At 44.6% G+C, this 27,896-nt stretch overlaps 1 protein-coding gene across 1 annotated transcript in view; it reads right to left on the bottom strand.

Annotated features, from left to right (window-relative positions):
* Positions 1–6,121: 6,121 nt before the first annotated feature.
* Positions 6,122–27,896, bottom strand: part of LOC118782230 (multiple C2 and transmembrane domain-containing protein 2-like) — a 44,605-nt gene continuing 22,830 nt past the window's right edge. The window contains exons 16-21 of the mRNA XM_036535536.1: positions 16,738–16,857; positions 15,683–15,724; positions 10,699–10,808; positions 10,164–10,273; positions 9,114–9,211; positions 6,122–7,335 (exon numbers count right to left, since the gene is read on the bottom strand). Coding sequence (XP_036391429.1) covers positions 7,267–7,335; positions 9,114–9,211; positions 10,164–10,273; positions 10,699–10,808; positions 15,683–15,724; positions 16,738–16,857 — 549 coding nt within the window. The 3' untranslated portion in view covers positions 6,122–7,266. The remainder of the gene's footprint in view (positions 7,336–9,113; positions 9,212–10,163; positions 10,274–10,698; positions 10,809–15,682; positions 15,725–16,737; positions 16,858–27,896) is intronic.

Below are 27,896 nucleotides of genomic sequence, written 5' to 3'. Positions count from 1 at the left end.
GGAGAGAGGAGGGAGGGGGAGAGGGGGAGAGAAAGGAGGGGGAGAGAGGAGGGAGGGGGAGAGGAGGGAAGGGAGGAGAGAGAAGAGGGAGAGGGGAGGAGAGAGGAAGAGAGAGGGGAGGGGAGAGGAGGGAGAGAGGAGGAGAGAGGGAGAGATATCTTTTGGTCATGTGATTGTATGTGTGCTCTGCTCTCACATACTTACAGACATTCTTCATTGGATTGGCATGAATATGACTCACACTGCTATGGAACAAAATGAATTACAGTGAAATTAATTTACACTTAATTTACACTGCTTAAATGATTAGCAGTATATATGAAGTAAGATGAAAAAAGATACCAGTTTGGCTGTAAAGTACAGCTTGTCCATGTTCATAATGTTTGACTGTTTCTAATCTTATATTTATATATTCAAATGTACACAGTCTGTAGCAGTCTTCCTGTGGTTGTGGATTGCAGAGGTGGTTTCTGTCAGTTTTAATCAGTCCCTGACTGCTTCTCAGGATCGTAATAAATTGCAGATCTAAATCTATTCAGTCTTCTTTGTGTATTTCCCGTTTTCTTCTGCCTGCCTCCTGATTTTACTTGATAATTTTGCGCCAATCTTTCTGAGATTTTTCTCGCTACATATTTATCCCCAAACAGAGGTGTGCTTCTTGAGCCCTTGATGAAAGGCTATTAATATTGAAAGCTTTGCTGTCATCTTAGTGCCGGCACAGTGGAGGTTTGCAGGGATGTTTTTTCCTTTCTTCATAGGAAACAAAGAGCAGGTCTGTGCTTCTCTTTGACTGGTGGAATCCCTAGTGGGCAATAGGTGTGGCAGCTCCTCAACAGATTCATCAAACCCAGACTCGGGTTTGACTTTGGAGGACAGGAAGCACATCGTGTTACATCACGGGTAAATAAAAGGAAAAAGAAATGACTGTTTCTTGCTGCCAGACACGGCCCCACATGTTAGACTAGGGGAGAGCAGTGCTGACCAGAACCAAGAGAGGTAATCTTCAGTAAAGGCTTCATGGCCTCTCTCTGTCTGTTTCGGATTTCCCCAGTTCATTATTCAAAGACACACAAGGCTCTGTCTCAGTGATTGAGGGCTGTTTTGATTGTGTCCTCATGGAGTACAGGAAGCAATGTGGGACAATTAGAGCTATTTGAAAGAAAATCTCACAAGTAATTATACTTTTTAGTTTTGATTTCCCATGAGGCATCTGTCTGTTTTAGCTCTGAATCATTACCCTTAAGATGGCTGCCAGTTTATTCTTTCTAAAAATTATTTTGTAGTGCTTATGTTAGACTTCCTTTCAATGTAGATGTAAAGTCTCAGTTTGCTTGTCACTTCCAAGTTGTTTCGAAAGTTTTATGTGACGTTGTACATGAAGCTGTTAATTGATTCATTCACAGGTTTCCTCAGAAAGGGTCACGTGACTTGTTCATGTAAAAGGAAGTTTCACAGAACGCAGTCTCATAGGAAGGGCTAAGCAGATGGCAGGGATGTCTGCTAAAAAAAGCCAGAGCTGAGGGTGTACAGTACATGACATCACAATACAAATCAAGCAACGAGCATATGGCACAGCTCTTATTGGAACACAGTGTTCTACCAGTGTTAGTAGCCTCTCACCTACACACACACACACACACACACACACACACACACACACACACACGCACACACACACACATACACACACACACACACACACACACGCATACACACACACACACACACACACACACACGCACACACACACACATACACACACACACACACACACACACACACACACACACACACACACACACACACACATCCACACATACACACATACACACACACACACACTCACACACACACACACACACACACACGGGCATTCTAACACTGGCACACACACACACACGGGCATTCTAACACTGGCACACACACACACACACACACACACACAGGCAGACGATACCGTTTGGCCTGTCCCCTCCTGGAAGCGCTCTGTCTCTTCCCACCCCATCCTGGCTCTCCGCCAGCTGCCAACCTCACACCTTTACCCAGCATGCCCTGGGCCCCAGCGTCCGCCTCACGGAGCGTCAAGCGCAGACACCTCTCACAGCATTCCCGCACTCAGCGCAGGGATTGCCCCAGAGTCTTACCCTGATCCCGGCTGCTTGCCTCATTCCAATGCGCTCTGAATAATATGAAAGCAGAATCAGTGGGATTTATTAATGTGATCTGTCCCTGTGAGAGATCCTTTTAAAGGCCAGTGATTTCATTTAAACGCTCAAAGCCTTTCTTCACATACTCCATATGTGCTTGAGAGAATTACTGTTTCAGGGAGAGTACCACACAGCGTAAATGATTTCTAAATGACCACTGTGACTTCGGAAAACAGTCATATAACATTTTAAAAGCATATTTGAAAGTGCTGTCACCGGTTGTATTCATGATTATCATGAACGTTTTAATCATCTGCACAGTTTTTTCCCCTTGCTCCTCTACAACTTCCCCCATGGGATAAAATCAATGTAGCTGTATTGGCGGGGTGGATGTTTATCTGTTACTTTCAGAGAGAAACCGGGTCTGATATAATTACACCTGACATGTTGGCAGTGGGACTCAGACAAATATGCACAGACAAATATAACAGGGACGACTAGTGGAAGTTTAACAAACAATTTCAGCCCTCATTTGGATCTCATTAGCAGGGTGATTCCTGGAAAGTCTCCCACTTCTTTGTAAGGGAGCTCATTGTTGGAGACACCAGCTTCCCTTTAGCTCTTCATTAGCCTGCACAATCAGAATAAAGCTCCGTATTGAAGCTCCATAACCCTCCAAACAAGCACACAGGAGCTGTCAGTGCTTAGCCATGCACCTGGGGAATGCATGTGTGCTCCACAGAGAGCTGGAAACCCTGATCAAGTCAATCACTTTATAGTTAAATAAGAAGAGGTCCCGGGGATGAGATGTAGAGGTTTATTAAGATGTGTCTTCACCCGCCACTCCTGAAAGGCCGGGGGCCGGTGTGAACGGAGGCTGGCGTTCCTGGGGTTCCCGGCATCGGCGCTCGGCAGCGTGATGGCCATGCCGGGGCCCCCACATCAGAGAGAGGGGTCCTCGAGCCTGGGGCCGCCCGCAGCACTGCCTGAAGCAGTGCTGTGGAAATGAGCTGTCTCACGGTCCCGAAGGATCGGGCTGCGGCTGCGGGCGGTTTCTTTCTGACAGGAGGGTGAAGACATCACTGTCACACACAGTGTCAGTGGCAGTCACCGAGAGAGGGGGGAAAAACTACTGCTCTGCTCGGTGAGAGAGATGTTCCAGTCAACTCGCACAAAACAGAGATTTTTTTTAAATGCTTCCTGGGACAGTGCAAAGCTCGTTTATGTCTCCTCCCTACATGCAACAGGAACGCCTCGCTACAGCTTACAGCTTTTTAAAACAATGGCATGTTGTATGGAACGTCTGACGTTTCGAGTCCGGCCAGAGCACAGCTAACACCCTTGACGCTGTCATCTGCTCTCCCTCTCTCTCTGACTTTGTGTGTATGTGAATGTGTGTTTGATTTTGCACATGGCTGAGTGTGCTAAAGCACCTGAGCCAAAGGTTCACTGCAGCTGACTGGACACCTGGGGGGGGAGAATCCATGACTCGATGAGACAAATTTAATGACACAATTAAAAGAGGATGTTACACTAGCCCTATAAAAGTGTGACCTCAAGCAAGACAGTGATCACAGCTTCTCCTGTAAGCCAAACAGACAAGCTCTGTAAGTGAATTTCTGTGCTTGCTAAACTCTTGATGTGAATCACCTAACCAGCCTTTTGTGTCCTGGAAAGCACTTGGAGTGAATTCTAACTAGATTTGTCGGCGTGGAACGCAAAGCCCGCAGGTATGAAATATTAATCACAGCTGAAATTATCATGCTGGAGAACGTTAGCTACTCTTACAGGAAATGAAATAATTAGACGTTAGGTCTGCAGTCCTGGGTTGGAGGAGTTCAGCGTCTGGGAAGGGCTGTCTGATTAACAGCCTCCTAACGAGCACGTGCTTAATTGGTTTCACCTCTGCGAGTCTCTGGATTCGGGGGCCCTCTCCGCAGTATCCGACAGGGACGTTCCCCCTGCTCCCTCCCCCCTGACTACAGCAGCGAGAGAGAGCGCAGAGGTTCAGGCTTGTGTGTGGGATTTGTCTTTTCAGAAGTGGGGGGAGGGGGGGGGGGGGGGGTTCTGGGGGTCATGTCGACTCCCCCTCACTTTGAAAAGGACCCCTGGTGGCAATTCCTCGGAGAACCCGGTGATGTCTCTATCAGCCTGTCAGAGAGATAGCCCGGGGCTCTGGAGGGTCCCTGGGAGCCAATCAAACTCCCTCTCAGCCTCAGCCAACGATCTTTCCCCGGTTTGTAAAGGAGGAGGGCGAGGAGGGGGCCAGCAGGGGGGGGCGGGCTGGGATGCTCTGCGCTCACATCAGACAGAACAAACTCCCATCGTTCAGACCCAGAGTTCGTCCACACCATGAGAGCCAGACAGTCAAGGTTCCACCAGTCCACAGCTATTTTTACAAAATCTCATTTTTCCATTATGTAATGGGGCGTTAAAGACAAATGCAGCACACCAACTTTTTTTTTTTTTATATGAAAGTTTTCCTTCTTTTTTTTTGTACCACATATTTTCTCTAAACTGGAGAATGCAATCTAAACTGTTTGTTTGTGTCCTTTGTTCTCAGTACTGCATGTATTTGCGGAAACACTCTCATCTGTTCATTTCAGTCCCCACTCGTCTCATTGCAGAGACAAGGTGTTCATTTCAAACTTCGGGAGGATTGTGAGCGAAGCACACAAACAAACAATGGAATAGGTTATAAAGTCATCCCCGTGGAAGTGCACAGTGTAAAAATGCGAATATGATCATTTCTGTGGTAATATGGTCATTTCTGTGTACCAGTCATGCCCTTCTTACTGCAGGTTAACTGTTAAGGTGGTCAGGTACAGTATACAGTACAGTTCTACTTCTGCTGTATAGGAGCTCCGTGAGGACACCTTGAAAAACAGTGCACCCTCATGACACGTTGAACAGAAAGAGCCCGGGAGGGACGGGCGGGGGGGCGTTCGTCCGTGCCCCCCTTACTCGGACTGACCGTGCACAGAGTGGAGTAGCTCTGCAGAGAGGTCAGGCTCAGGGGAGTTTAAGGACCATCAGAGCCTCTGTGGTAAACTGTGCTCTCTCTCCCTTAGCCAGCTCTCAGGTGATGAAGAAAACAAAGCCCGCCACCACTGATCGACACAAACAGCTTTGATGTGCTCTGTCTGTAACCATGGCAAAGTAGTGTCAGTGCTCCGTTTGCCCCACCCCACCCCCCCCAGCGGATATCCATCCAGAATGGTGTGAGGACTGGAATGGACACAAAGAGAGACTTCTGCAACTCGCCATCTCAACAGATTTATCTCAAATAACAAACTAGGCTAGGACACGAGACGAAAGCACAGACCCATTTCACCATCTCTTTATAAACATAATTACAGCAATTCCATACAGGTAGGAGGGAGTATCAACAGTGAGATGTGGAGGAAAGGGTGCATGCTTTCTCCGTACACACAAACTGACAGTCTCCCATTGCACAAGCATACAAAACGACAGATGAGGAAGATGGTGGAACCCATTTTTAGGGTTAATTTGCTCCAACATCCTGAAATCCTGGGAGATATGTCATTTTATTCTCATTTCCTTTTTTTCTTAATAGTGTTTTTCTTCATACATTTTTAGCAAATATCAGTAAGGTTTGTCATTTATGTTAACCGTTGGATGATTAAAACCAGAATGTGAGTAAAAATGTAACACATTTACTGTACAATAACATGTTAAAATCCGTCCTACTCTCTCAAAAACAAATTTTAGTGAATAATAATAGACTGTGTTTGAATATATTAATAAAATGTATTATGCACAGAGATATTTTTTCTTATTTAGCCATAATCAATCTTAAAGATTAATGTTGGAAAGTATGGATATAATCACTACCACTAAAAGCATCAGATGAAGCAGATATTTTTGTTAGATTGTTTGGAAATGATTGGAAAGCATTATGGTAAATCATCATTAATAAAGTAAAATATTAGCCAAATGATGTTCCTGTCAGATAAGAATTAATAAGCACTTTCCTCTGCATGAGGAGAGTGCTAGGGATGGAAAAGTGAGGCTTCAACCTGAAAATGGGTTTAGCTACCGTGTGTTACAAGCAGTTAGCTACGTTTCTGAATCGCCCTCATTTTGACACACCTCCAGCACCATTCCACTCTACCAAGGGCCGTTCCACTCCACAGGCATCGAGGTGAGGTGGCTCAAATCAGACCTAAAATTAGCCCCCCCAGTGAAGGAGAAACAGACAGTCACCTCAAGCTGAGAGAGCCCAAAACCACAGTGACCCCAGACAGGTTGCAGCAGTCTTGCCCATTATGGACATACTGGTCTGCCAGGTAAAACCAACAAAGTTGCAGCTTTCTTTCTTAAACTGTCTCGCTTGCCTTCCCCCGAGTCCTTTTCAGTTCTACTCATTGCTTTCTCACATTTTCACTAAAAAGATCAGTGGTTTTCACCACGCCAGCGTGGGCACATAATGGCTATGTCGTGCTACAGCAGGGAGTGGAGGAGAAGCAGAGAGGAAACCTGCTGGCTCATTACTGTTGGCTCTGACCGTGGATTTCTTTTCAGGGAAACCATAGTGCTAAACAAGACATTACTGTGCTTTTTTGTGAATTCAGATGTGCCCACATTATGGTCTACAAAAATACAACATTTCTCAACTATCCTGACAGAGGGCCTAAGTATGGATTTTGGAACACCACCGTTGATTTCAACCAATCAGTGTTTTACTGTGGACAGTAAGTATTTTGATTGGTCCAGAGGAGTCGTGATTGACAGCATGTGGTAGCCCAACCCATAATGATTCTCATGAAGCCTCACTCTTCCACCAGCTACAGATTGCACTTTCATTTGCAGAAGCCGCCTTTCCTCGCAGACAGGGACAGAGACAGAGGTGAACACACAGGTGAGGGAGGCTGGATCATCCACTGCTAAGCTGTTGGTGTGTTGAGCTTTACAGTCCCTCACATTACCACTGAACAGTCCTCCGAGCCAAGACCAGGCCACATGTGCCACAGCCTGCTAGACACGGCCAGGGAGTGGTTGCCGAGGTGACCCAGTTGGGGGGGGGGGGGGGCATGGTCTTCGCTGGATAGGGCCTGGTCTTCCCCTTCTGGAAGAGCCTAATCTTCCATGGCTGTATCTATGAACCACCCTTCTTCTTCCTGGGCTGGGCGGGGCCTCGGGCAGCCCGCAGCTCAGCATACTGCACCTGTGAAGACACACAGGGAGTTCGGAAAGAGGCAGGTAATCCCAGTTCACCTGGGGTCACCTCAGTGAGCCCACCCCCGGGGGGAGTGAACTGGTGCAGGAACAACTGAGAGGGGCTTGTGGGTAATGAATGATTACCCAAACACAGGAACAGAGGGGCTTTATCTTAGAGCGGAGAGATTGGAGAGGTCAAGAGTCCCGCAGCTCCAACACCCCTCTAGCCCCCCCCCCCCCACCCCCCCCGGGAAATCACAGGATTAAAAGTGGACTTACTGCTGGTGAATAACTCGTTAGATGTGTAATCATTTGCTACAACTTGTAGCTTCCAGAGCAAAGTTTGTAAAAACTAATCAGAGACAGTGTAGGCCTCTGACCCCTCGTATTTCATTTATGAAGTGAAAGAGTCTCTAACCTTCCTTTTGAAAGGGTTCAGAAGTTTAGTTTGTCTGGGTTCCTCCCCCTAGCCCATCCTAACAAGGGACTCATACTGTGCTGCCTCATTTTAGGTGGGAAGACAGAGACCCTTGAACTTTGACCCCAGAACCACTACCATTGTCTACTGCTGTCTCTATTAAATAATGTTTTACTGGGTTTTTTGAGACAGGCTCTTGTCGTCCGTTAATGCCAATGTTTATCTGCACAACAGTCCAAATTAAGAATTGGAATTGGAATTTGGAAATAAGAATGTGACTGTTAACTGACAATTTAGTCACCACCCTCACACGAGACTTCTGATGTAAATCTGGACAAATGTTTTAACGTTTTGATGTGTTTTTTTTCCCCTTTTGATTCATTCTGTGTTCAGTTCCAACAACAGCACGGTTGAGGTGAATTAAGACAGAGTGTTCCTGGCTAATTACGGTGGCCTGATTAAAACGGAAAACACAGAGGACACAGAACACCTGTCAGCTGTACCTGAGCGAGACGCTCTCCTCAGAAGTGACAGACGCTCGTTACCGTCGCAAGACGGCCACATCGTAGGAAGCTGGGTTTTTAGGATCTGCATAGGCTCAAATTACAGTATTGAGTTGTTATTGTTGTGAGACAGGACATTCCAAGTTTTTTATATCATTTATTTGTAATTTTTGGAAAATCATTTTCTCTGTCTGTGTCTGCACATCATATTTTAATCATGTTAATGATACTGTGCAACATGAATGCAATAAAGCCAACATCTATCTCCTCCTCAACTCATTTTGGCATTCTCAGGACATAATATATCAATGAATGACATAATTGTTTTTTTTTTCCAAGAAGCTGCTTTCCAGCTTCAGACAAACAAATGACTATTTTTCTCTCTTCTTGCTTTAAAATCCCACACATACAAAAATGATTACTGTATTGGGTTGCCAGATTAGTGATTGGATTGCTAATCAGCTACATAGTTGTTCACAAGGGAATTCATCTGAAATCTGAGAGAAATGTCATGGGGAGTGGAAGGGAGATCAGGGCAGGGGTTGGGGTGACTGTGATGCTGCCTGGTGGGTAACAGGACTTGCGGCTGGAGATGCTGGGTCTGTTTCCCCTCAGACAGATTGGCTCTCGCCACAGAGAAACTAAACTGATATATAGGGACAGACTCCTCCCCCAACCAACTCTCAGCCTGTATGAAGGAATGAGTCGATCGAAATGCTCCATTTAGAATACCTGGGCCAGGAACAGCTTCTAAACCATTGACTAATGTATATTCAAATGTAGCAAAAGGGACAGAGTATGCCTCTAGGAGCCATGGGAATTCATACCCCCCCCCCTCCGCTGTGCGGAGAATCAGATCCTCACCTTCTGAACGTCGGATGGCACCCGCTGGAGGAAGTCAAGGATTTCGTTGTTGTCGATGGCATAGGGATTACGCAGCTTCTTGGTGAATTTGTTGATGCCTAAGAACAAACGGCAAACAAGCAGGCATGAATAACAAGCCCACACAATCTTTACAGAGAGAATGATATGCTGAACAACTGCTGTTTTTAATCGCACAGCCAGTGTGCGTGAAAACTATATTATTTCACCTGATAAGTAATTTTAGTTAATGAAGTTAACAATTGGGAATATAGCTAATACACAGACTGAATTATAATGAACACAAAAGATGAATCAAATGTGATAATCTCCTCCCCAAAAATCTAAGAGACGCTGCAGAGCTGTGTAGTTGTTAAACAGAAGGTTGTGGGTTTGATTCCTTAGGTGGCACTGCCAACGCTGAATATTTACAGACATTCGTAAATATCGGCAATATAAAGGATTAACAGGTAAAGTGTGAGATGTGCATGTTGGTCAGAATACAGGTGCCAGCTGTGCCCATATATGGTGAAATATATGACATATCCAGAGCTAGACTCCACCCACTCTGCCCTGCTTCCTGCTGTATACAGGCAGCTGGCCATATCCTCAGACAGGAAGACCTGCCTCTGGAAAGGAATCCTATGCGTATCCTATGCGTACTCTATCCTCACATCCCTCATCAAGTAACCCTTTACAAGTAATATTGCGATGTGTTTTGGACTGTATGATCTAGTGACTGACATGTAGTAGTATACATGTCTTTCCTTGTCTAGTCAAGTTGCACAAGTTAATTTGTGGTAGGGCTTGAATAATGCTATGCTCAAATTCACTGGTCTGGGAGTGCTGTTAGCCTGGTCTGACACAGTTGCTCATTTGCCCTGAATGGATACACTTCTGTTCTATTGTGCTGGAAGTCGCTCTGGATAAGAGTGTCTGGTAAATGAATATAATGTAATGTAATGTAAAAGGCAAGAGGAGGAGGAGGAGGTGAAAGGAGGAAGAGCAGCATCAGACAGGGGCTCGAACAGCACACACACGCACCATACTCACCCCATATTAACACTAAGTAGCGCAGAGGAATGAAGTAAGCTACCACCGTCGCCACCACAAGAACCAGGGCGGCCAGGTTGGATATGAACGGCACCGACCAGTTAAAAGTGCTGCAAATAGCCACAGAGACCGTGGGAATCATTCGCTAATACTAATATCCAACAATACTCAACAAATATTCAATAATACTGCCCACCTAAGGCCTCTAAGGCTAACTGTGCCTTGTGCTTTGAGAACAAAACTAGGATTAACTCACACACTTAAGGGCAAAGCGCATTGCAGTTAGAATGTATAAAGGCTTTGTTTCTTCAGAAGGGTTTGATCTTGGATACAGTAACTAGTAACCAGCTAAATTATTTTAAACTATGTCAAAACCAAGTAAAGCAGACATGTCAATTCTAAATGCAAGAGTAATCCATCTGTTAGGTGAAAATTTTAAGTTTCTTTGTTAAGTAAGGGCTTTAAATGTAATATCTCAGATACACTCTGCACATAGTGAGAATACACAGTCATTAGACAAACTTATATTGCTTACTTTTTGATCCTTTCACCGAGGCAGGCGATTTCCTCCAGAAGGTTCTGGACAGTAACCACTATCTCCTGAATCATGTGGATTTTCTCTATCAATCCTCTTTTCTCCTGTTCCTAAAAATAAACAAGGACCAGTGCGAAACATGTCAATTGTTGAGAGGAGAGAAAGGGGGAAAAAAGAAGAGACAAACGGACAGGTTTATTGCAGGCTTTAAGGAGTGATTCTTCTGCTGAATGGCCCATAATGAGCACCGGCACCGTCGTTTCTGACTCGGGTTTGAAAATGAGGCAAAAGCCATCTCTCTGATTTACCTCCACCGAGCTGTCGCTGTGGAGAGCGCAGAGATTTGGTGTGTTTGTCAGGCAGTGACACGCAGAGAAAAGCTCAATCAGAGATTAAAAAGGAGGAGGGGAAAACCAGGGAAGGTGTTGATAAGGGTGTGAGGCAGGTGAAGGAGTGGGAAATTTGGCACTGGTCTGAATCGGGATGGGGTCAAAGGGACAGAGGGGCAGAGAGAGATCTGTGGGGATATTCGATTCAGTGAGGGCACACCTGAGCTTGTGGTGATGGCAGGAACCCAGCAAAATCCTCAGATTGTTTGTCTCTTAGTTCCCACAGTTACTGAGAGTATTTCACACTGTGCAGGTATTCCCTCACACACTCTGCCTCTCATACCCCTCCACTCATTGTCCTCCTTAGGAAACCTCACAAATCTCCACTCAGTGTCTTCTTTAAGAAACTCTCCAATCTGTGTCCTCTTTACGAAAACAGCATTTCCACTCCTCTTCCTCTGTATTACAATGTGCATTACACTGTGAGTTTCACTAGAAAAGGTTTTCTTTAAAAAACTTCACAGATCTTGATCCAATGTCTTCTTTAAAATTTTTTACAGATTTCAACTCAGTGTCTTATTTATTACACTGCCCAGATCCCCACTCAGTAATCCTCCTAAGGGCTTCAGGAACCCCTGTCGTGTGACCTTTCCTTCAACTAGGAAATATGTTACACAGAAGTTTTAAGACCTGCTCTTACATTTACATTTAGTTGCTCAGCAGACACTCTTACATGATCAAGCCCCAACAGCTCTGCTCCAGCAGGGAATTCAACTGGCAACCTCTCGATTATGACCACTGCTCCTTACCACTACAGCGCAGCCCTTCGGCAAAGGAAGTGTGGGGTGACATGTTTAGTTGTCAAAATGGTTTATTATGCTGTGCATGGGTGAGATACTGCTCTTTTTGAAACTATGAACAGACTGTTCGTCTAAAAAAAAATAAGTTGTCACCCCAGTCCAAAGGCCACTGAAATGCAAGTTTGCATAAGGGAGGGGAGGGACAGACTTCCTCCAAGAGACTTCAGAGAAAGAGGAAGCTTGAAGGCCAAAGACAGCTGAAACTTACACATCAGGAGGAAGGATGGCGAAAAAGATGAGGAGCAGGAGGTAGGAGGAGACCAGTCTGACATTCTCTGTGATTTGGGCTTTGAAGATGAGGCACACATTTCAGATAAAAAAGTCTCTGCGCCATGACAACAACCAGATGGAGGTTCTGTGCTGCATTGTGATTGGACAACCCCTGGGACACCGCACAGACAACACAAGACGAGACCCCACCTGTCAACTACTGTTAGCTGATTCAGCTATCCCTGTCCCCCCCCAAACATCCCCCTACCCTCTCCCCCTGAGCTGTGAAAATCTGGACTTCAGCAGCCAAGGAAAGGGTTCAGACATTCAGATTTACCGAGTCCTTCAATTGAGCCATTTAGGATCTCCATATTGAAAGAGCAAAAAAGAATAACCCATTCACCCACAGAGAGATGCATTCTGGGAAATTAAGGTCTCTCCATTCAGTCTAATTTCAGTGTGATTTTCTTTTATCTTTGAGGGAGGAACTCAGACAAGTCTTCAATTATTCTGCCGCTCTTTCTTACGCAACATTTGTTCATTTCTACACTTGACAAACTCTGTGCTCTATGAGAAGGTCTATGAGATGTAAGACTTCAAATTTATTCAAAGTTTGGAAAAAAAAACCCATTACACTGAACAGAGGCCATGGACACTGAAATCCTTCAATATCAGTCATGTGTGCCTGCTATTCATGTCCTCATTTCGTCCTATACTCTCATTCAAAAGACACTATATTTCTACGTTACTAAAGCCCCTGATGTCTCTCTTCTGATCTTGACAAAGCGAGGAAGTAGCAGGTAAAAGCACAGCTAAGAGAGTGATGTTTCTTTGTTGAAATAAATGAAAGAAAGTTACTTCTTATTGGGCCCCAAATTGTAGGGGTTAAAGTTAACAAGACAAATCGGTTTAACTGCAGCAAAGGTACCAAAGTGGCAAATAGTGCTTAGCAAGACAATAAATGTGGTTTCATGTTAATAAGAGCCAGGAGTGTCTTATCAAGCCATCAGCTTCCAGTTATCTCCTTAAACACCACTGTGGTGTCTCCATCTTTTACTGTTTCTGTCTGAAAAGTGTGCTTTACTTATTTGATGATCTTAATCTTTGCATCTTTCTTTCCTGGACCCCTTTTAAAGGGATCTCATTATCCCCAGAAGTAAAAATACAAAGCAGCTTGCTTATAAGTGAAAGGGTCAGCTTTTAATTCACCCAGCCAACAAGATTTATAAATGTGTACTGATTATAAAAACATGGATCGCCCTGGGTTTACATTTCTGATAAAATAAATGTAGTCCTTTAAGGCGGCGTATACGTGAATCTCGATTTGATCTGTGGTAGAAAAGGTACTGTTTTCATATGAATGCTCAGTGAAATCAAACAAACCACAAGACAGAATACTACCATGATTAAACATCTGTCCTTTACTTTGCTTGTTCTTTTCTCAACAAAATGCCAGAGGGAGAGTAAATACATATGAATAATAGTGTATGATTATATATAAATATATTGTATTTTCTGTCATTTCTCTACATTTGTGGTACCTGTCAAAAGTTTCTTCATGGATTTCCTCTAGGAAAGACGCTCACATTAAACAGCCTTCCCTGGAGTCTATAAGCTTTCTTGTACCCAACATGACCGGAAGGGCCTCAAAATTCCACTGCTAATCAGTATTTAACCCATCACTTTGATACAGAGTACAAGGCCTTAGTATTTAATCTACATTCCTGATGTCAAATTGAAAAGTCACATTCAAATTATGATTATCCAGCCATCCAATTCAATAAGACACTTTAAGGTGAAACTGACAGTTTCAAAGTTTCACATACGAGACAATGGTAATTATGTCATTTCCTTTGAACTAAAATGGAAGAGAAATCATTCTTCGTTGCCAGCCCTCAATTTTATGAATGAAGTTGACGCCACTGAGGAGTTTTCTGAAAATTCATTTAAATCTTTTACTGTATATTTTGTGTCCCAATGAAATATAACATATAGGATATGAAGGAATAAGGAAACCATATACCATTGTAGAAGAACACCATACATCAAATGAGACTGTCAGTTTCTAAGGTGTGATTAAATCAACATACTAAATATTAAATCAATATGCTATAGTAAAACGTCCAAACAATTAATGATGAATAAATTGCATGTGTCATATCTTTCTGAGAGGAAACATCTTAATTCATTATTTAACCGAAGCGGAATTATTCGCATAGCGCTGGTTTCTGTTTTCAGTGTGCATATGCATGGCCGGTACACTAACGTTGCACACACACACAAATATCACTACACTTTCATGCATGAATTTCACACAAGATGCTTGCTTTAGAGTTTCAGAAGGAATTAATCCAAGCAGGGCTGGGTTTTAACCTCGCCACAGATGAAGGTAGCCCCCAGTCATCACAGCTGAATATATTGAGCGAAATATGGATATGAATATTGTGCGTTGCCACCTGGTGGAAAGGTCAGTGCTGGAGGGCAACACCCCGCCTCTCTACTTCCCAGACATAAAAGCAATAAGATAAAACGGAGATAAAGCAATAAGATAAAACGGATTCCCCTGCAACCCTGTCCTCACCAGATGAACAAAATGAATTTCACAAACTGTAGGATGTGCTACTGAGCCACTGTCAGGGCACAGACAGAAACAGCCAGAGCAGAAAATCAAGCTGTAAATTCCTACACACAGTAAGAACTGAGAATTATAGTCCTCAAAATGTATTTTATTACATTTATTATTTTTATCTATTTTATCTATATATTGTTTGCATGGAGATACATTACTGATATTAAAGCACTGGTACTGAAATTAACTGTGGAGACAGCCTCAAAGTTACCCATGCCTCATTCTGACTCCTTCTCCACCCTGTAAATGTGAAATCCTGGCAGTATGAGCTTAGTGGATGGAAAATGACTTATAGTTTATGGCTATGTGCCTGTGTACAGAACTTACTTCTTCTGTAGCAACATCTCCCACAGTGGCGTTACTCAGCACTTCATGGATGACATTAATGATTCAGCGTCTATACCACCACTCGACTGACCCCACTGAATGCACTTTTTGTGAGTTGCTCTGGATAAGAGTGTCTGACAAACACGAAAACGTAAAATTCTGCATTCGGTCATGTCACGGTCAACGGTAATCCCTCAGCTGGGCTTCTGTTTGCTCAGGCTGAGACAAAGCGGGCCAATTAGACAAGTGTGTTCGGAAATCGGCTCCCTCAATCACGGTCCCTGATGGCTTCCAAGCTTACATTACTGATGCAGTTTCAAGTTTATTTCCCAGTTTCAAATGATAAGTGTTAAACAGGGAAATACATTTGTTGTGTAATACTCCATATCCCCAGGGACAGAATTAGAAGAGCTGGAAGAGGAAGCAGTTGGGGGGTGGATTTTGTTAGATGTAGTCCTAACTGGGGATATATCTAATTATTTCACTTATTTATTCATTTTTACTTGTAATGATGATAACAAAAATACACTGGGAGGGATTTTTTCTGGAATTTGTAAAACATTGCAAAAGTTATCTCATAGCTGTTGCTGGACTTTAATGTGAAGGTCTGTATGTAAGTAATGAAGTACCTTGTCCTCATCATCTTCATCATCACACAAGTCGATGCTGACCTGAAAAACACAATTTCAGATGTCATGTTAGAGAATATGTTGAGGATCTGGTGTGGAAAAGGTTAGGACAGAGGGGCACCAGGAAATTTCATCTCACACAGATAATAACAATCTCCTGACAGGCAAGCATGCACATACACACACACACACACACACATACATATGCACGCATGCACACACACGCACACACACACACACATACACTCTCTAACTTTGCACTGAGAGAACCGTCTCCATAGAGACGATTACACAGTGTTGACCTCACTCCAGAAGGAGAGGTCAGAGAGGGAAGAATGATGTCACCACACTCAACCCCTGTTTCGCAGTGAAATAAAAATACTACAGAACCATTTAGTCTGGATGCTGCCGCCCCAGTCTCCGAGTGCTCCATCACCCAGACAGGATGTGAAGTGTGACGTTCCCTCCAACGGCATCACTTTTATGCCTCACGGAAGGAACATGAGTCACCCCTGCCTTTAACAGTGTCCCCAAACTGGCTCTCCAGGGTTGCGGGGAGGGTAGGTGTGAAGGCAAGGGTACCAAGGTGGGTGACATGCTGAAATCTGCCTTTATAAGGCTACCGCCTCAGAGAGATCATTATTGTGATACAGATGCATCTATCTGTAAAAATAGACTGGGTTCATATGGTAATGAGATACTGTGTTTCATAATGCTGGGTCAGACAGACAGAGATCCACTCTATGGTAATTTGCCATCAATATTGTCACTTTACAATGCAAATGTATGGATTAATTTAATTGTTTGGCATGCCTGAAAAATAAATATTCATGCAGCACTTGAAATATGGTCTTACGTTCGTACAGAACTTTCTGCTTTGTTCCATGGGTTTGTCCTGATAGAGACATCTGAGGCAGGACTATAAATAATATCTAGTACCAAGAATGAAAGAAAGAAATAAGAAAGAAATGGCAATACCTGCTTAAATTCATGATGTGGTTTGACGGAATTCCCCCCAACACCGTGGGCAAGAGAGGGTCGCATGTGTAACTCACCAGGTCGGAGGAGTGGGTGATCTTTCCTGTGATGACCTGGAAGTAGTTCCAAGCGATGAGGAGGAAGAGGAAGAGCGGTAGCATGTAGAACTCCCAGTGCCACACCGTGAAGACAAAGATCTGAAACCAGAACCGACACCAGAGTGAGACTCACTGCATTCACAGTAATATGAGTCAGTACTAACAGCAGGGTGAAACTCGCCACCATCACAGAAACATGGGACACTGCAAACATGCTAACATCCTGCTCCTGTTCCTCTATCAAAATGGACAGATCACCACACACATTACAGTACAGATGTCACCTATCTCAGTACATGGCACCTTCAAGAATGCATGTACATTTATTCCACTGGCAAACGCTTATAAAGCGTGGCTTATAAAGCAAAGGTACATGACTGCAAAGAATGAGGCCACTTGAACAACACAGACGAAATATCAGGCCACCACAGACGAAATATCAGGCCACCACAGACGAAACATCAGGCCACCACAGACAAAACATCAGGCCACCACAGACGAAACATCAGGCCACCACAGACGAAACATCAGGCCACCACAGACAAAATATCAGGCCACCACAGACGAAACATCAGGCCACCACAGACGAAACATCAGGCCACCACAGACAAAATATCAGGCCACCACAGACGAAACATCAGGCCACCACAGACGAAACATCAGGCCACAGGACACTGCAAGACAGCAGGTCAGTGCACTGACCCCAGACTGACTTCAGTCACTTCAGAGTCATTAGTGAATCTACAGTGTACTGCCTACAGGAAGCTGGCAGAGTGAGGTGCTGGAGGGGGAGAACAGCTTCCACCCCAGCCTGACGTTCTGCAACTCGTTGAACACAAAATGTGTTCCGACCAGGAAGCATTTCACCTGCCTGGCTGCGACCAGACACATATGGCGATGGGCGGGACTGCTCCCAACGCTTCCTTCCGTCACCACGGCAACACAAAGAAAAGCCATGACACCCCCCCCACCCCCCACCCCCCCTTACAGACGAAGTCATATGAATCACAGCGAATGAATAATCCTTCATAATTCAGCGGAGGCGCAGCGATCGGCAAGCGACTCCCTCTGCATTTCACAGCTGCGCACTAATTGGAAAAGAACACTTAAAAGCGGCCGGTGACAGCTCTAATGAGTCGAGCCTTAACTGACACCGCCCAAGGACCACGCCACCGGGGTAACTGCGGAGCAAGAGCTGCAGCCAAGCAAAACACAGAAATGCCTCAGAAGGTTGCTTGCTGTTGTGATCGGGGATAAGAGCACCACCAGATGCATGTGGAACAGTTGTAGGTAATTACCGTGAATGATTCACTAAATGAAGATGTAATTATAAGGTATTTGGAATCATTGTGCTAAAAAGTGTATGTACACAGTTATAACTGGGATGGCAGTGTGCCAGCCAGCAAAGCTACAAACATACTCTGTTCAGAAGGAAGCATAGGGCCAGGAAACATTTACATTCTGTATTAACATTCTGTAACAATGCTTTGGAATGGTACCTGTTTTGTTTGGGTGAGCTAACATCTGTCATGGCATCATTTTAATATCAAACATTTTAGTGACAGACTAAGTCTATTTTTCTAAGTTTTTATTTACTGTCCTAGAGAGTATATGTTTTGTACATGTGTGTAACTTGCCATTTTTGTATATTTTTTGTTGAGATATATTACATACAACATAGGCTTACCATGATCATGTTAACAGCTCACAAGCCATACAGTGCTCTGTCCATGTCTCAATACCAAAATTATCAAGTTTATGGAAGGCCATTATTTTAGATTACTTCCTGTGGAGAGATGTCTTGACCCTAATAAACTTACTAACAACCTACCAAATAGATAGTAACTGGCTAGAGTGGTTGATATTATCATGATCCTTTACATTTAGTTGCTTAGCAAATGTCTTATCCAGGGTGACTTACTTAGGTTACAACTCTTACAAGTTATTCATGTATATAGCTGGATATTTACTGAGGCAATTCTGTTACTGAAAACTCATCTTTTCAAGCTGTATCTGTAGCCTACCTTCCTCTCTATCTATCTCTGTCTATCCGATTTATCCCAATTTTCTATAAAAAACGCACTCTACACTAGTTTAGCATGTAACTCAGTCACCTCTATTAGTACTTTCAATAACTACTCTTAGCATTGTGATGCACTTATTTGGAAGTTGCTCTGGGTAAGAGCATCTGCTAAATGATGAAATGTAATGTAATGTAATGTTACACAAGCAGTGTCCCCCCCCTGGGGAATCAAGCCAGCAACCTTTGGGTTATGAGACCTACTCCTTCATTACACCACACTGCTGCCCCTATCTGATGTAGCAGTTAGAGAGACATCCCAGATGTGTAAGACCTCATGACAACCCCAAACAGGGAGAGTATAACAAAGCTTGACAGCTCAAGCTATTAAATCCTGTGCTGGGAGAGGCAACTCGGAAGGCCTATGAAACCTTCAGACACCTTTCAATGGCCTCTGCCAGATGTTACCGTCAGATGTTCTGTGCCTTGTTAATTACTAAAGATTTATGTCAAGTAAACTGTATTAAAGAACTGAATGCTCTTCTCACAGAACAGCTAAGGCAGTACCACAGCAATAAAAGCAGCAATAACACCAAAGTATAATCCGTGTATCACAGGATCATTTTGCAATTATTCCTCTTGACCCCACTCCAGCCAGACACAAAGAGCTAATGAACAAAAATATAAATCATCAGCAGGGATAGCCTTCTAAATGAAGCTCCACCTGCAGTCAGCAGAAAATAACCTGCGTTTAACGCAGTCACCTGGACCCCCAGGGGTAGAGGCAGGTAGTCCTCCAAGGACACGCCCCTCACGCCAAGAGAAGTTCAAAAAGCTCAATGACTGAAATATTTTTGTCCCTGGAGCTCCACATCTGAACGTGCTGGAAAACCACCTCGGCTCCACACTGCAAGCGCTGCGTTAACCACTGAAGTCCTAATTGCCGGGTCTCTGTCTCACCCGCACCAGCTGAGGCAGGGAGACGACTCATTTCTGCACGGGGAGCCAGAACGGGAGGACCTGTCACAGGTAGTCATGATCGCCCGCTAACGTGGATATCGCTAGCTGCGCGTGGGTTGGAGGACAGATGAAAGCTCGAGGCAATATAGCCCGTTTGTGACTGCCAAGATAAACCGCGCCTGTCAGAAATCTGAACGTCCTCTTGAAGTCAGTGCGTCAGTCTGCCTAAAGAGGAGTCACCTGTTTTTTTTTTAATCTGGGGAAGGCACCCATAAGTCCCCCTTTTCTTGCAAACTCTCTTTAAAGCAGGTCTGAGATTACCTCATTACTGCGTGCAAGGTGGGCAAAGCCCTGCTCATCTTCTCATGCTGTCTATATGTCTGAGAAGTGGAGACGTTAACCGATTCTCTGCTTAATGCTTCAGGTGCTATTAGCGGAGAGCACCGGCTATGAAAGGAGGAGACTTTTCATGTTTTATAAAACCTGAAGCATTAAGCAGAGAATCGGTTAATGTCTCCGCTTCTCGTTCAAGCTGAGCTCCATTTCATAGTTAAGTGTGCTGTAGTTTTGCATTAGTGACCTCATCCTCAACTTGACACTTAGAAAACCCTACACACATCATTACAGGGATGCAAGTTTAATAATCAAACAAGATTATTAAAGTTAAGTTATTTTTACATGTACCCTAGTAATGATGACAAAAGAGTTAATAATGGTGCTAACTGATCAAGACATTTCAGCACTCAATAATTAATAAACTGGCCAGCACAGAGATCCCCAAACCCCAAACAGACAGAACATCTTTGGAATGAACTGGAGCACAGAATTAATGCAAGGCCAAGACAGCTCTCTTCAGTAGTGGAGTTCAGTAACACATTAAAGAAGGAGTGGTGCTCAACACCACCAGCTCTGACCAGAAATTAGTAGACAGTCTTCAATCCATGATGCACTGAAGCAGTCATTACAGCCAGAGGTGGGCCAATACCCTATTCACTTCCTGGTATAAAGACATACTTTACCATGGCTTTGCTGTTACATGAGGTAGCGTAGTAAAGATGCTGGTCATGAACCGAGTATGATGGTATATAACCGATTTCAAACTCATCCTACTAACTTGTGAAAGTGAAATGACGCCTGGGAAAGGCACAGTTAGGAGAAACCAGGCATTCAGGGTATAGGAGGACACCGCAGGTCAGGAACTACAGGAAGGTTGAGGAGGAGTTCTCAGTTGGACCCTCCACCTGGTCATCTCTGGCTTGCTATTATACTATATCAGCAGACATACAGCAGGCTGATGTGTCACCCACAGCCTCCTCTATAGGCTCAATCACATTATATTCTTGTTTCTGCATACAGGAAGCTACAGTAGGTAATGCTAACGCTAACACTGTTGCAGTAGGCAGCAGGCCAGCTGGACAGTGTGGGTAAAGAGGGACGTGGCATCGGCTGCAAGTCTGCGGAGCCCACGATCTGCTAGTCTGCTTTAACCGGCCGGACTTCACACCCTCTCAGGGGCTGACGGAAGGGAAGTGGGACGGGGGCGGCAAACAAAAAATTAAAAATTCAAGTGTGCCAGCCGAGCAGGGGAAACCTTGCATAATGACAGGGGTGAATCTGAGGCCGGCTGGCATAATCTGGAACGCTTTCTCAGTGAGAAAAACAGGAAAAAAGCAGAGATGGAAGATAGGTATAAATAATTAAGCAAAGGCCCTGGCGACGGCAGCGCTGTCTTCCTGTCCTCCTTGGCTGAGCTTGTGGCTGCTGTCCCGGGCTGCGGGGATTGGCTTTGCAGCAGATGGAGGTGCCAGGCAGAGAGATGTGTAATCTGCGGAGAACGGGAGCCGAGGAGGGTGGTAGCGAGGGAGGGGGGCAGACAGGATTTCTCCGCAGGGCAGGGGAAGTGGGCGGGAGCTTGCGCTGAATAAACACCGTGCAAACGCTCAGCTCAAAACCCAACAGCGGGGACAGGAGGAACATCTCACCTTCATCTGGAGCTTGAGTATAACGCCTGCTCCACGTGCACACACACACACACGGACACACGTGCACACACACACGCACACGCACACACACATACAAATACACACACGGGCACACACACACACACACACATACACACACACATACAAACACACACACACACACACACACAAAGAGGCACATCATTTCTACAGGTCTATATATGTATAATACATACATTCATTTATAATGATGTTTAGAAAGGCATATTAAGGGTAGCACTTTGTAACGGAGAACAAGAATTACACTAAAGAGTCACTGCTCTATTGTGAAAGTGATGAATAGGAATGAAAGATTCATTACATAGATAAGGATTCATTTACATAATTTAAATTGAGTTCAGAACAAATACATTTTTACTTTACACTCAATTTTGAAATAATAATACAGTTGGATATGTGAAGAGAAGTGTGTATTACATTTTTCCCTTCAGTTTGAATGCCTAATTGGAATTAACCGCAGTTAAATAAAACATAAACAGTGTAGACCTGCTGAACAGATGTTCATGAAATAAGGTGGAGGAAAATGTGATCTTGCTGCTGTGTATTAGCAGGCATTTCTGTTTACTGCTGTGAGATAGCAAACACCCTATTCAAATGTAGAATCTGGATTTTCCATCTCATTAAAGCAATATTGCAAACCTGAGTGTGCAGGCTCTTAAGCTCAGAGGCTCCTCAGAGTGCAGGATCTATTTAGGTTACTGAAATCCCACCACACCCTTCCAGGGTGCCTCGTGTCCATGCACCCCCCCCCCCCCCCAGTGTTGCCCCCCCACTCCCGGGGAATCACTTGCTGAATCCCCTACTGACTAGGGGTGTGGTACGACCTGTCCCTGTTACTTTGGGTCTGTACGGACACAAACATTCTCACTACACACACACACACATCCAGACACGCACACACACACACACAATATATTAAGGGATGTAGTGATTTACTGTGTTTCTCCTCGAGTTTAAAAGGAGAGGTCCAGTTTTGCCTTTGCAGAACATTTAAACCAGTACTCTACAACTTCTGGACATCAGCCATTTGACAGCTCTGTCTGAAAGAAATCAGCTTTTATATAATTCATCATAAGGATTATGGAGGAGACTGTGTAGAAAGCCCACCCCTTCAGGAAATGTACACCTGGAACCAGTAGAGCAGCTCTGTCCAGCACCAAGCTACTGTTCACAGAGAGGCCACTAGGGTACACTCCTTTCAACACTCACAACAGCCACATAAACCCAGGACATCACAGTGACCCCAAGGCTGTGAGTGACCCAGAGGTGTGCATACATAGCTGTCTATTCAGTTACATTACATTGCATCACAGTCATTTAGCAGGCACTTGCATAGGTTCCAGACTTGCATTCATCCACTTGTGCAGCTGGATATTTACTGAGGCAGTTGTGGGTTGCCCAAGGGTACAACAGCAGTGCCCCAGCAGGGACTCAAATCAGCAACCTTTAGGTTACTAGCCCTGATCCTTACCACTAAATCACACTGGTGCCACCAGTTACTATATGAATTGTTACACTCTCTAATAAAGCCACAGCATTTTGAAGAATAGAAAATGCTGAGAAATTAGTAATAATCACAAGAAAAGGAGGTCACCCCTCCATTCAGTGGTAACAAATGAGGGCCAGCAGGACAGAATTATCACTGGGAGGATTTATGGGAGACACACACAAACATATCAGCAAAACCACAATAAACCCCAGTGATGCACAAATAATAATCCTAAATGTACAACTCCCACAGGACTGATTTGACCAGATTGAAATCTCACTCTGTTATTAATTGATATTATTCGAGTCGTTTCAGAACCGGCGTGCTCAGCACCATCAAGGATGTCTCTCTCTATCCGCAGTGTTCAAAAACTCAGAGAAAACTCCCACAGCTCTGGGATTAACAACAACCTCCAGCCCCAGGAGACTGCTGAAATATATTCCGCAAAGGCCAAAAGACCAACCGCACAGAAATCTGCTAACTTCTCAACATAAAAACACAAACAACGTGAAGGAATGAGACACTTTCAACAAGCACGTAGGCTGTGTGTGTGTGTGTGTATGTGTGTGTGGTTGTGTGTGTGTGTGTGTGTGTGTGTCTGTGTGCGTGTGTGAGTGTGTATGTGTGTATGTGCATGGGTGTGTGTGTGTGTTTACGCGTGCGTGTGTGCCTGTGTGTGCATGCGTGTGTGTGTTTGTGTTCGTGTGTGTGTTTGTGTGCGTGCGCTTGCGTGCATGTGTGCGTGAGTGTGTGTGCGTGCGTGTGTATTTGTATGTGTGTGTGTGTGTGTGTGTGTGTGTGCTTGCATGCGTGTGTGCGTGAATGTGTGTGTGTGTGTGTGCGTGTGCTTGAATGCATGTGTGCGTGAGTGTGTGTGTGTGTGCGTGTGTGTGTGTATTTGTAAGTGTGTGTGTGTGCGTGTGCTTGCATGCGTGTGTGCGTGAATGTGTGCGTGAATGTGTGTGTGTGTGCATGTGTGTGTGCTTGCATGCGCGTGTGCGTGAATGTGTGTGTGTGTGTGTGTGTGTGTGCGTGAATGTGTGTCTGTGTGTGTGTGTGTGTGTGTGAGTGTATGTGTGTGTGTGTGTGCACCCTGCTCTTGCTTATGGCCATACCGCAGTGCAGCAAATGAAAACCAAGCTGTTTTGTGGACTTACAAAGCATATCATTACCAAAGGCAATGTTAAAAGACTAATAAATTCATGACATTAATAATAATAAGTACCGGCAACCCTTACACTGAAAGTGATATTTATAATAGGAATTCAGATGTTTCAGTCAACTGGCAGTGGTGTGGACCTCACAGGTGGTCCTCAGGAACTATGTGGCACCCTGTGACCTTTGACCTCCCCCTCGCTCTTATCTGCTGTGACTGGATTTTATCAGCCTGCAGAAAAAGCTTCCCAGCTGCCAACCGTGCAAACAGCTGCGGCACATCAAACGGCCGTCAGATGCCACCTCTGTGGCGATCGGTGTTTCACAGACTGTCAAACGACATCTCTGCTCGCTACCTGGCAACAGTCAAGACAGGCAAGCTTCATCAGACTTTCCAGCCCAAACTCCCGGCAGGAGAGGAGCCCCTATGCTGAAAAATTCATTCTGCTAAAATACTTAGAGGACTCTTAATATCGGCAAGGCTGAGAATTGGCTTTCATGTGTAAATCACTTTTTATTCCTTTTTGTTCTTATTTTTTATGTTTTTCTTTTTTTGTCCTTAATGGAAGCTTAGGAGCTGTGCCTCAGACTCCTCGTTAAACTCGGTGTGTGACTGAGGCCAGCTCCCTGCTGGACTGGAACGTGTCCTCTCTCAGAAGGGAGTCCTTCAGCCTGTAATTACCTCCCATTTAAAGTTTTGTTTTGGGTACAGGATGGTAGTTTTCGTTTGCACGGCGCTCCTGTTCTCTGTCCCCCCTGGGTTTCCAGGCAGCTCTGAAGCAGGCTACCTTTCAGCCTCTGTTTGGCAGTCCGTTAGCGCCACCTCCAGGCCCAGGGGAGCAGTGCAGGAAAGAACTCTGTTTGACCCCTTCGTTGAGCTGTAGTCGACAGTATTCATCTGGCTCAGGCTCTCAGTGAGAAGCACATTCAAAAGGACAGTGTTTCATCAAGCTTTGAGCTGTCACACACCCCTCCTCCCCCTCCCCCTACTCCCTCTATGTCCTCTCTTCTATTCCTCTCTCTAAGAGTATAACATCAGCTTGTCAAACTTTTGAATTGGAAATGCAGGACTCATTACCATGCTATAAACAAGAGATAAAAAACTGCATGTGCGTGTGTGTGTGTGTGTGTGTGTGTGCGGGTGTGAGTGTGCATGTGTGTATGTGTGTACGTGTGTGTGCATGTGTGTGTGGTGTGTGTGTGTGTGCCTCTCACTTTTTGGGCACTGGCAAGGCAGGTTGACTTTCTTCTAGAGGTTTTGTTGTTATTATTATTTATTTCGAATGTATGGGAAGTGTTCTTTAACATTACCTAATTAGATGGTTCCCACTTTAACTCTGAAATCCATGGGAGGTAAAATCGAATGGAGGATCAAACAGGGAACTGCCTCCTCCACTAGGACGTAATCAAAATCTATAACCTGCAGCCCTGTTCATAACGACCCCACTGAGAAAGCTTCTCTTCCTGTCAGAACCAATGTGTTACTTTGCAGTATATTTCTTGATACAAGATAGGATATAAAGATGATGGCAGAAATTGAACCTTTTGAGAAAACTGCTTGAAATAATGGTTAAATTTGCTTACTTTCCACCAGCACCACATTCTGCACTGCAATCCCAAATGAGCCAAATCCCAGCACAAACACCAAAGCCCATCCTTGCAGCTGCAGCTAGCAGCGGTGGTGTTTATAGCACATAGGGTACAGGTTAGAGCAGCGGCCTCCTGCACATCGGGGGTTGTGGGTTCAAATCCAAAACAGGACATTGCTGATATTCCCTGGAGTCTGCTACTTTACTACATTTGCTCCAGTGTAACGGTCCAGCTGTGCAAATGTTGTGACGAACATTTAAAGTATAAATCTGTCAGCAAAGTAAGTCCCTAATAAGTTTTGATGAGGGCCTCCTCTAAGCAAATAGCCTGCTGGTTTTACTGCAGCGCAGTGCCTGTGGGTATACACGCTGCCTGTGGGTATACCACAAGGACTGAAATATAGTAAAAACATTCTAATTGCATTATGTGTGTCTGAGCTGTGGGTAGAGGCTGTACAGCCAGTGGATCGCTCGTCTTCTTACTGCTATGGACAGAAGTACAGCACAGCTCTGCTTTTATTCAACCTCAGGGTGTCCTGCTGTCTGGGGCTAATGGCAGCTAAGACCTACGCTGCTGACACAGATTGCCGCGTGCCTCTTCGCTTCTGCAGCGCCTGTGAGAAAGTGTCATGGGGGGGGGGGTGCAGCACAGTGGGTGAGCACAGCGCTCACAGATTCTCCTTCCCTTTTTTTTGGTCCAAGCTTAGGACTTTTATTCCCACAAAGTGCTTCAGTAAACCACTGTTTTCTATTGATATGTAGAGATCCCCTTTTTACCTAGACCCCTGTGAGTGGTCACATGTTTACTGAAGCATTTCAAGAGTAGTTCTTTACTGGAAGTGTCAACAGCAGCGCTGCACCTGGGATTTGAACATGTAACCTTCTGGCTGGAGGTCAAGATCCTTAGCTGCTCTTCACTAAAGAAAGATAAACCACATCCAGACACAGCAGTCTTGGATGATCTGGTACGATTGGAAACCCAGGCTGTCTTTCCTCGTCTTTCTTCACCTCTTTCAGAGAGTGAGGAAGACCCTGATGCCCTTTGTCATCTTTCCCGCGCTCTCCTCAGGCAGCTGACCTGACACCTCCGAATCAGCTCCATTCTGCATCTCGTTTCAGTGGAAGCGAGGATGCTCTTCAACAGCTCAGATCTAAAAGCAACCTCATGCACCGCACCATCCTCATACTCTGAGCTACTGACAGACGGACCCTTTTGGAGTAAAAGCCTTTCCCCTCTGAACAAGTGACTTTCTCTAAGACATGGATACACTCTCATACCCTCAACAAACTGTTTTTTACAGTACTCATTAAATTCAAGCTGAGTATTACAGTGATAAAATTAATTAGAAACTGGTCATTTCCAAAGTCCCCGCTAAAAGCAGTGTTATCCTGGTAGCTTATTTTAAACAATTGTTCCTGTGCTGTTGTAGCCGCTAGATAGAAAAGCAGGGATTTAGTGCCAATGCAAAGCTGGCAAGAGATGAGTCAGTGAGCCAGCCTCTGGCTTGCCGAGGCGGGATGGAGATATGACCCCTAGCCTCATGGGCTGCAGGTTTCAGCAGGTTTATCACTGACCCCAGAACAGCTTTCATGTCAGTATATTCTTTTCCTCTGTGATCAAGCTCCGTCTAACTAGAGCAGCATCCTGGTGAAGGGCTTCAGTCTCTCGAAACCACGTATGCTTTTGCTTTATGATTCCAAATTTAATATGCAGATCAGAGGAAAAAAATGGATTTGATGTCTTTTTTAAGATGAAAGATAGAGAAGGATTCTTTTTAAAAAAGGACCCCTTCGGGATTGCAGACTAAGCCAGCCTTTTTTCCAGCGCGGTTTTCAGGACTCGTTAAGCTACCGTTATTAAAAGTGAGCCGTGAAATTATAGAAAGTTCTGTGATGGGTCCATT

The sequence above is a fragment of the Megalops cyprinoides genome, chromosome 8 (genome assembly GCF_013368585.1).
Source record: "Megalops cyprinoides isolate fMegCyp1 chromosome 8, fMegCyp1.pri, whole genome shotgun sequence".
Taxonomy (NCBI): domain Eukaryota; kingdom Metazoa; phylum Chordata; class Actinopteri; order Elopiformes; family Megalopidae; genus Megalops; species Megalops cyprinoides.
Note: the sequence above shows the minus strand (reverse complement) of the source record. Positions and strands in the feature narration are given on the sequence as shown.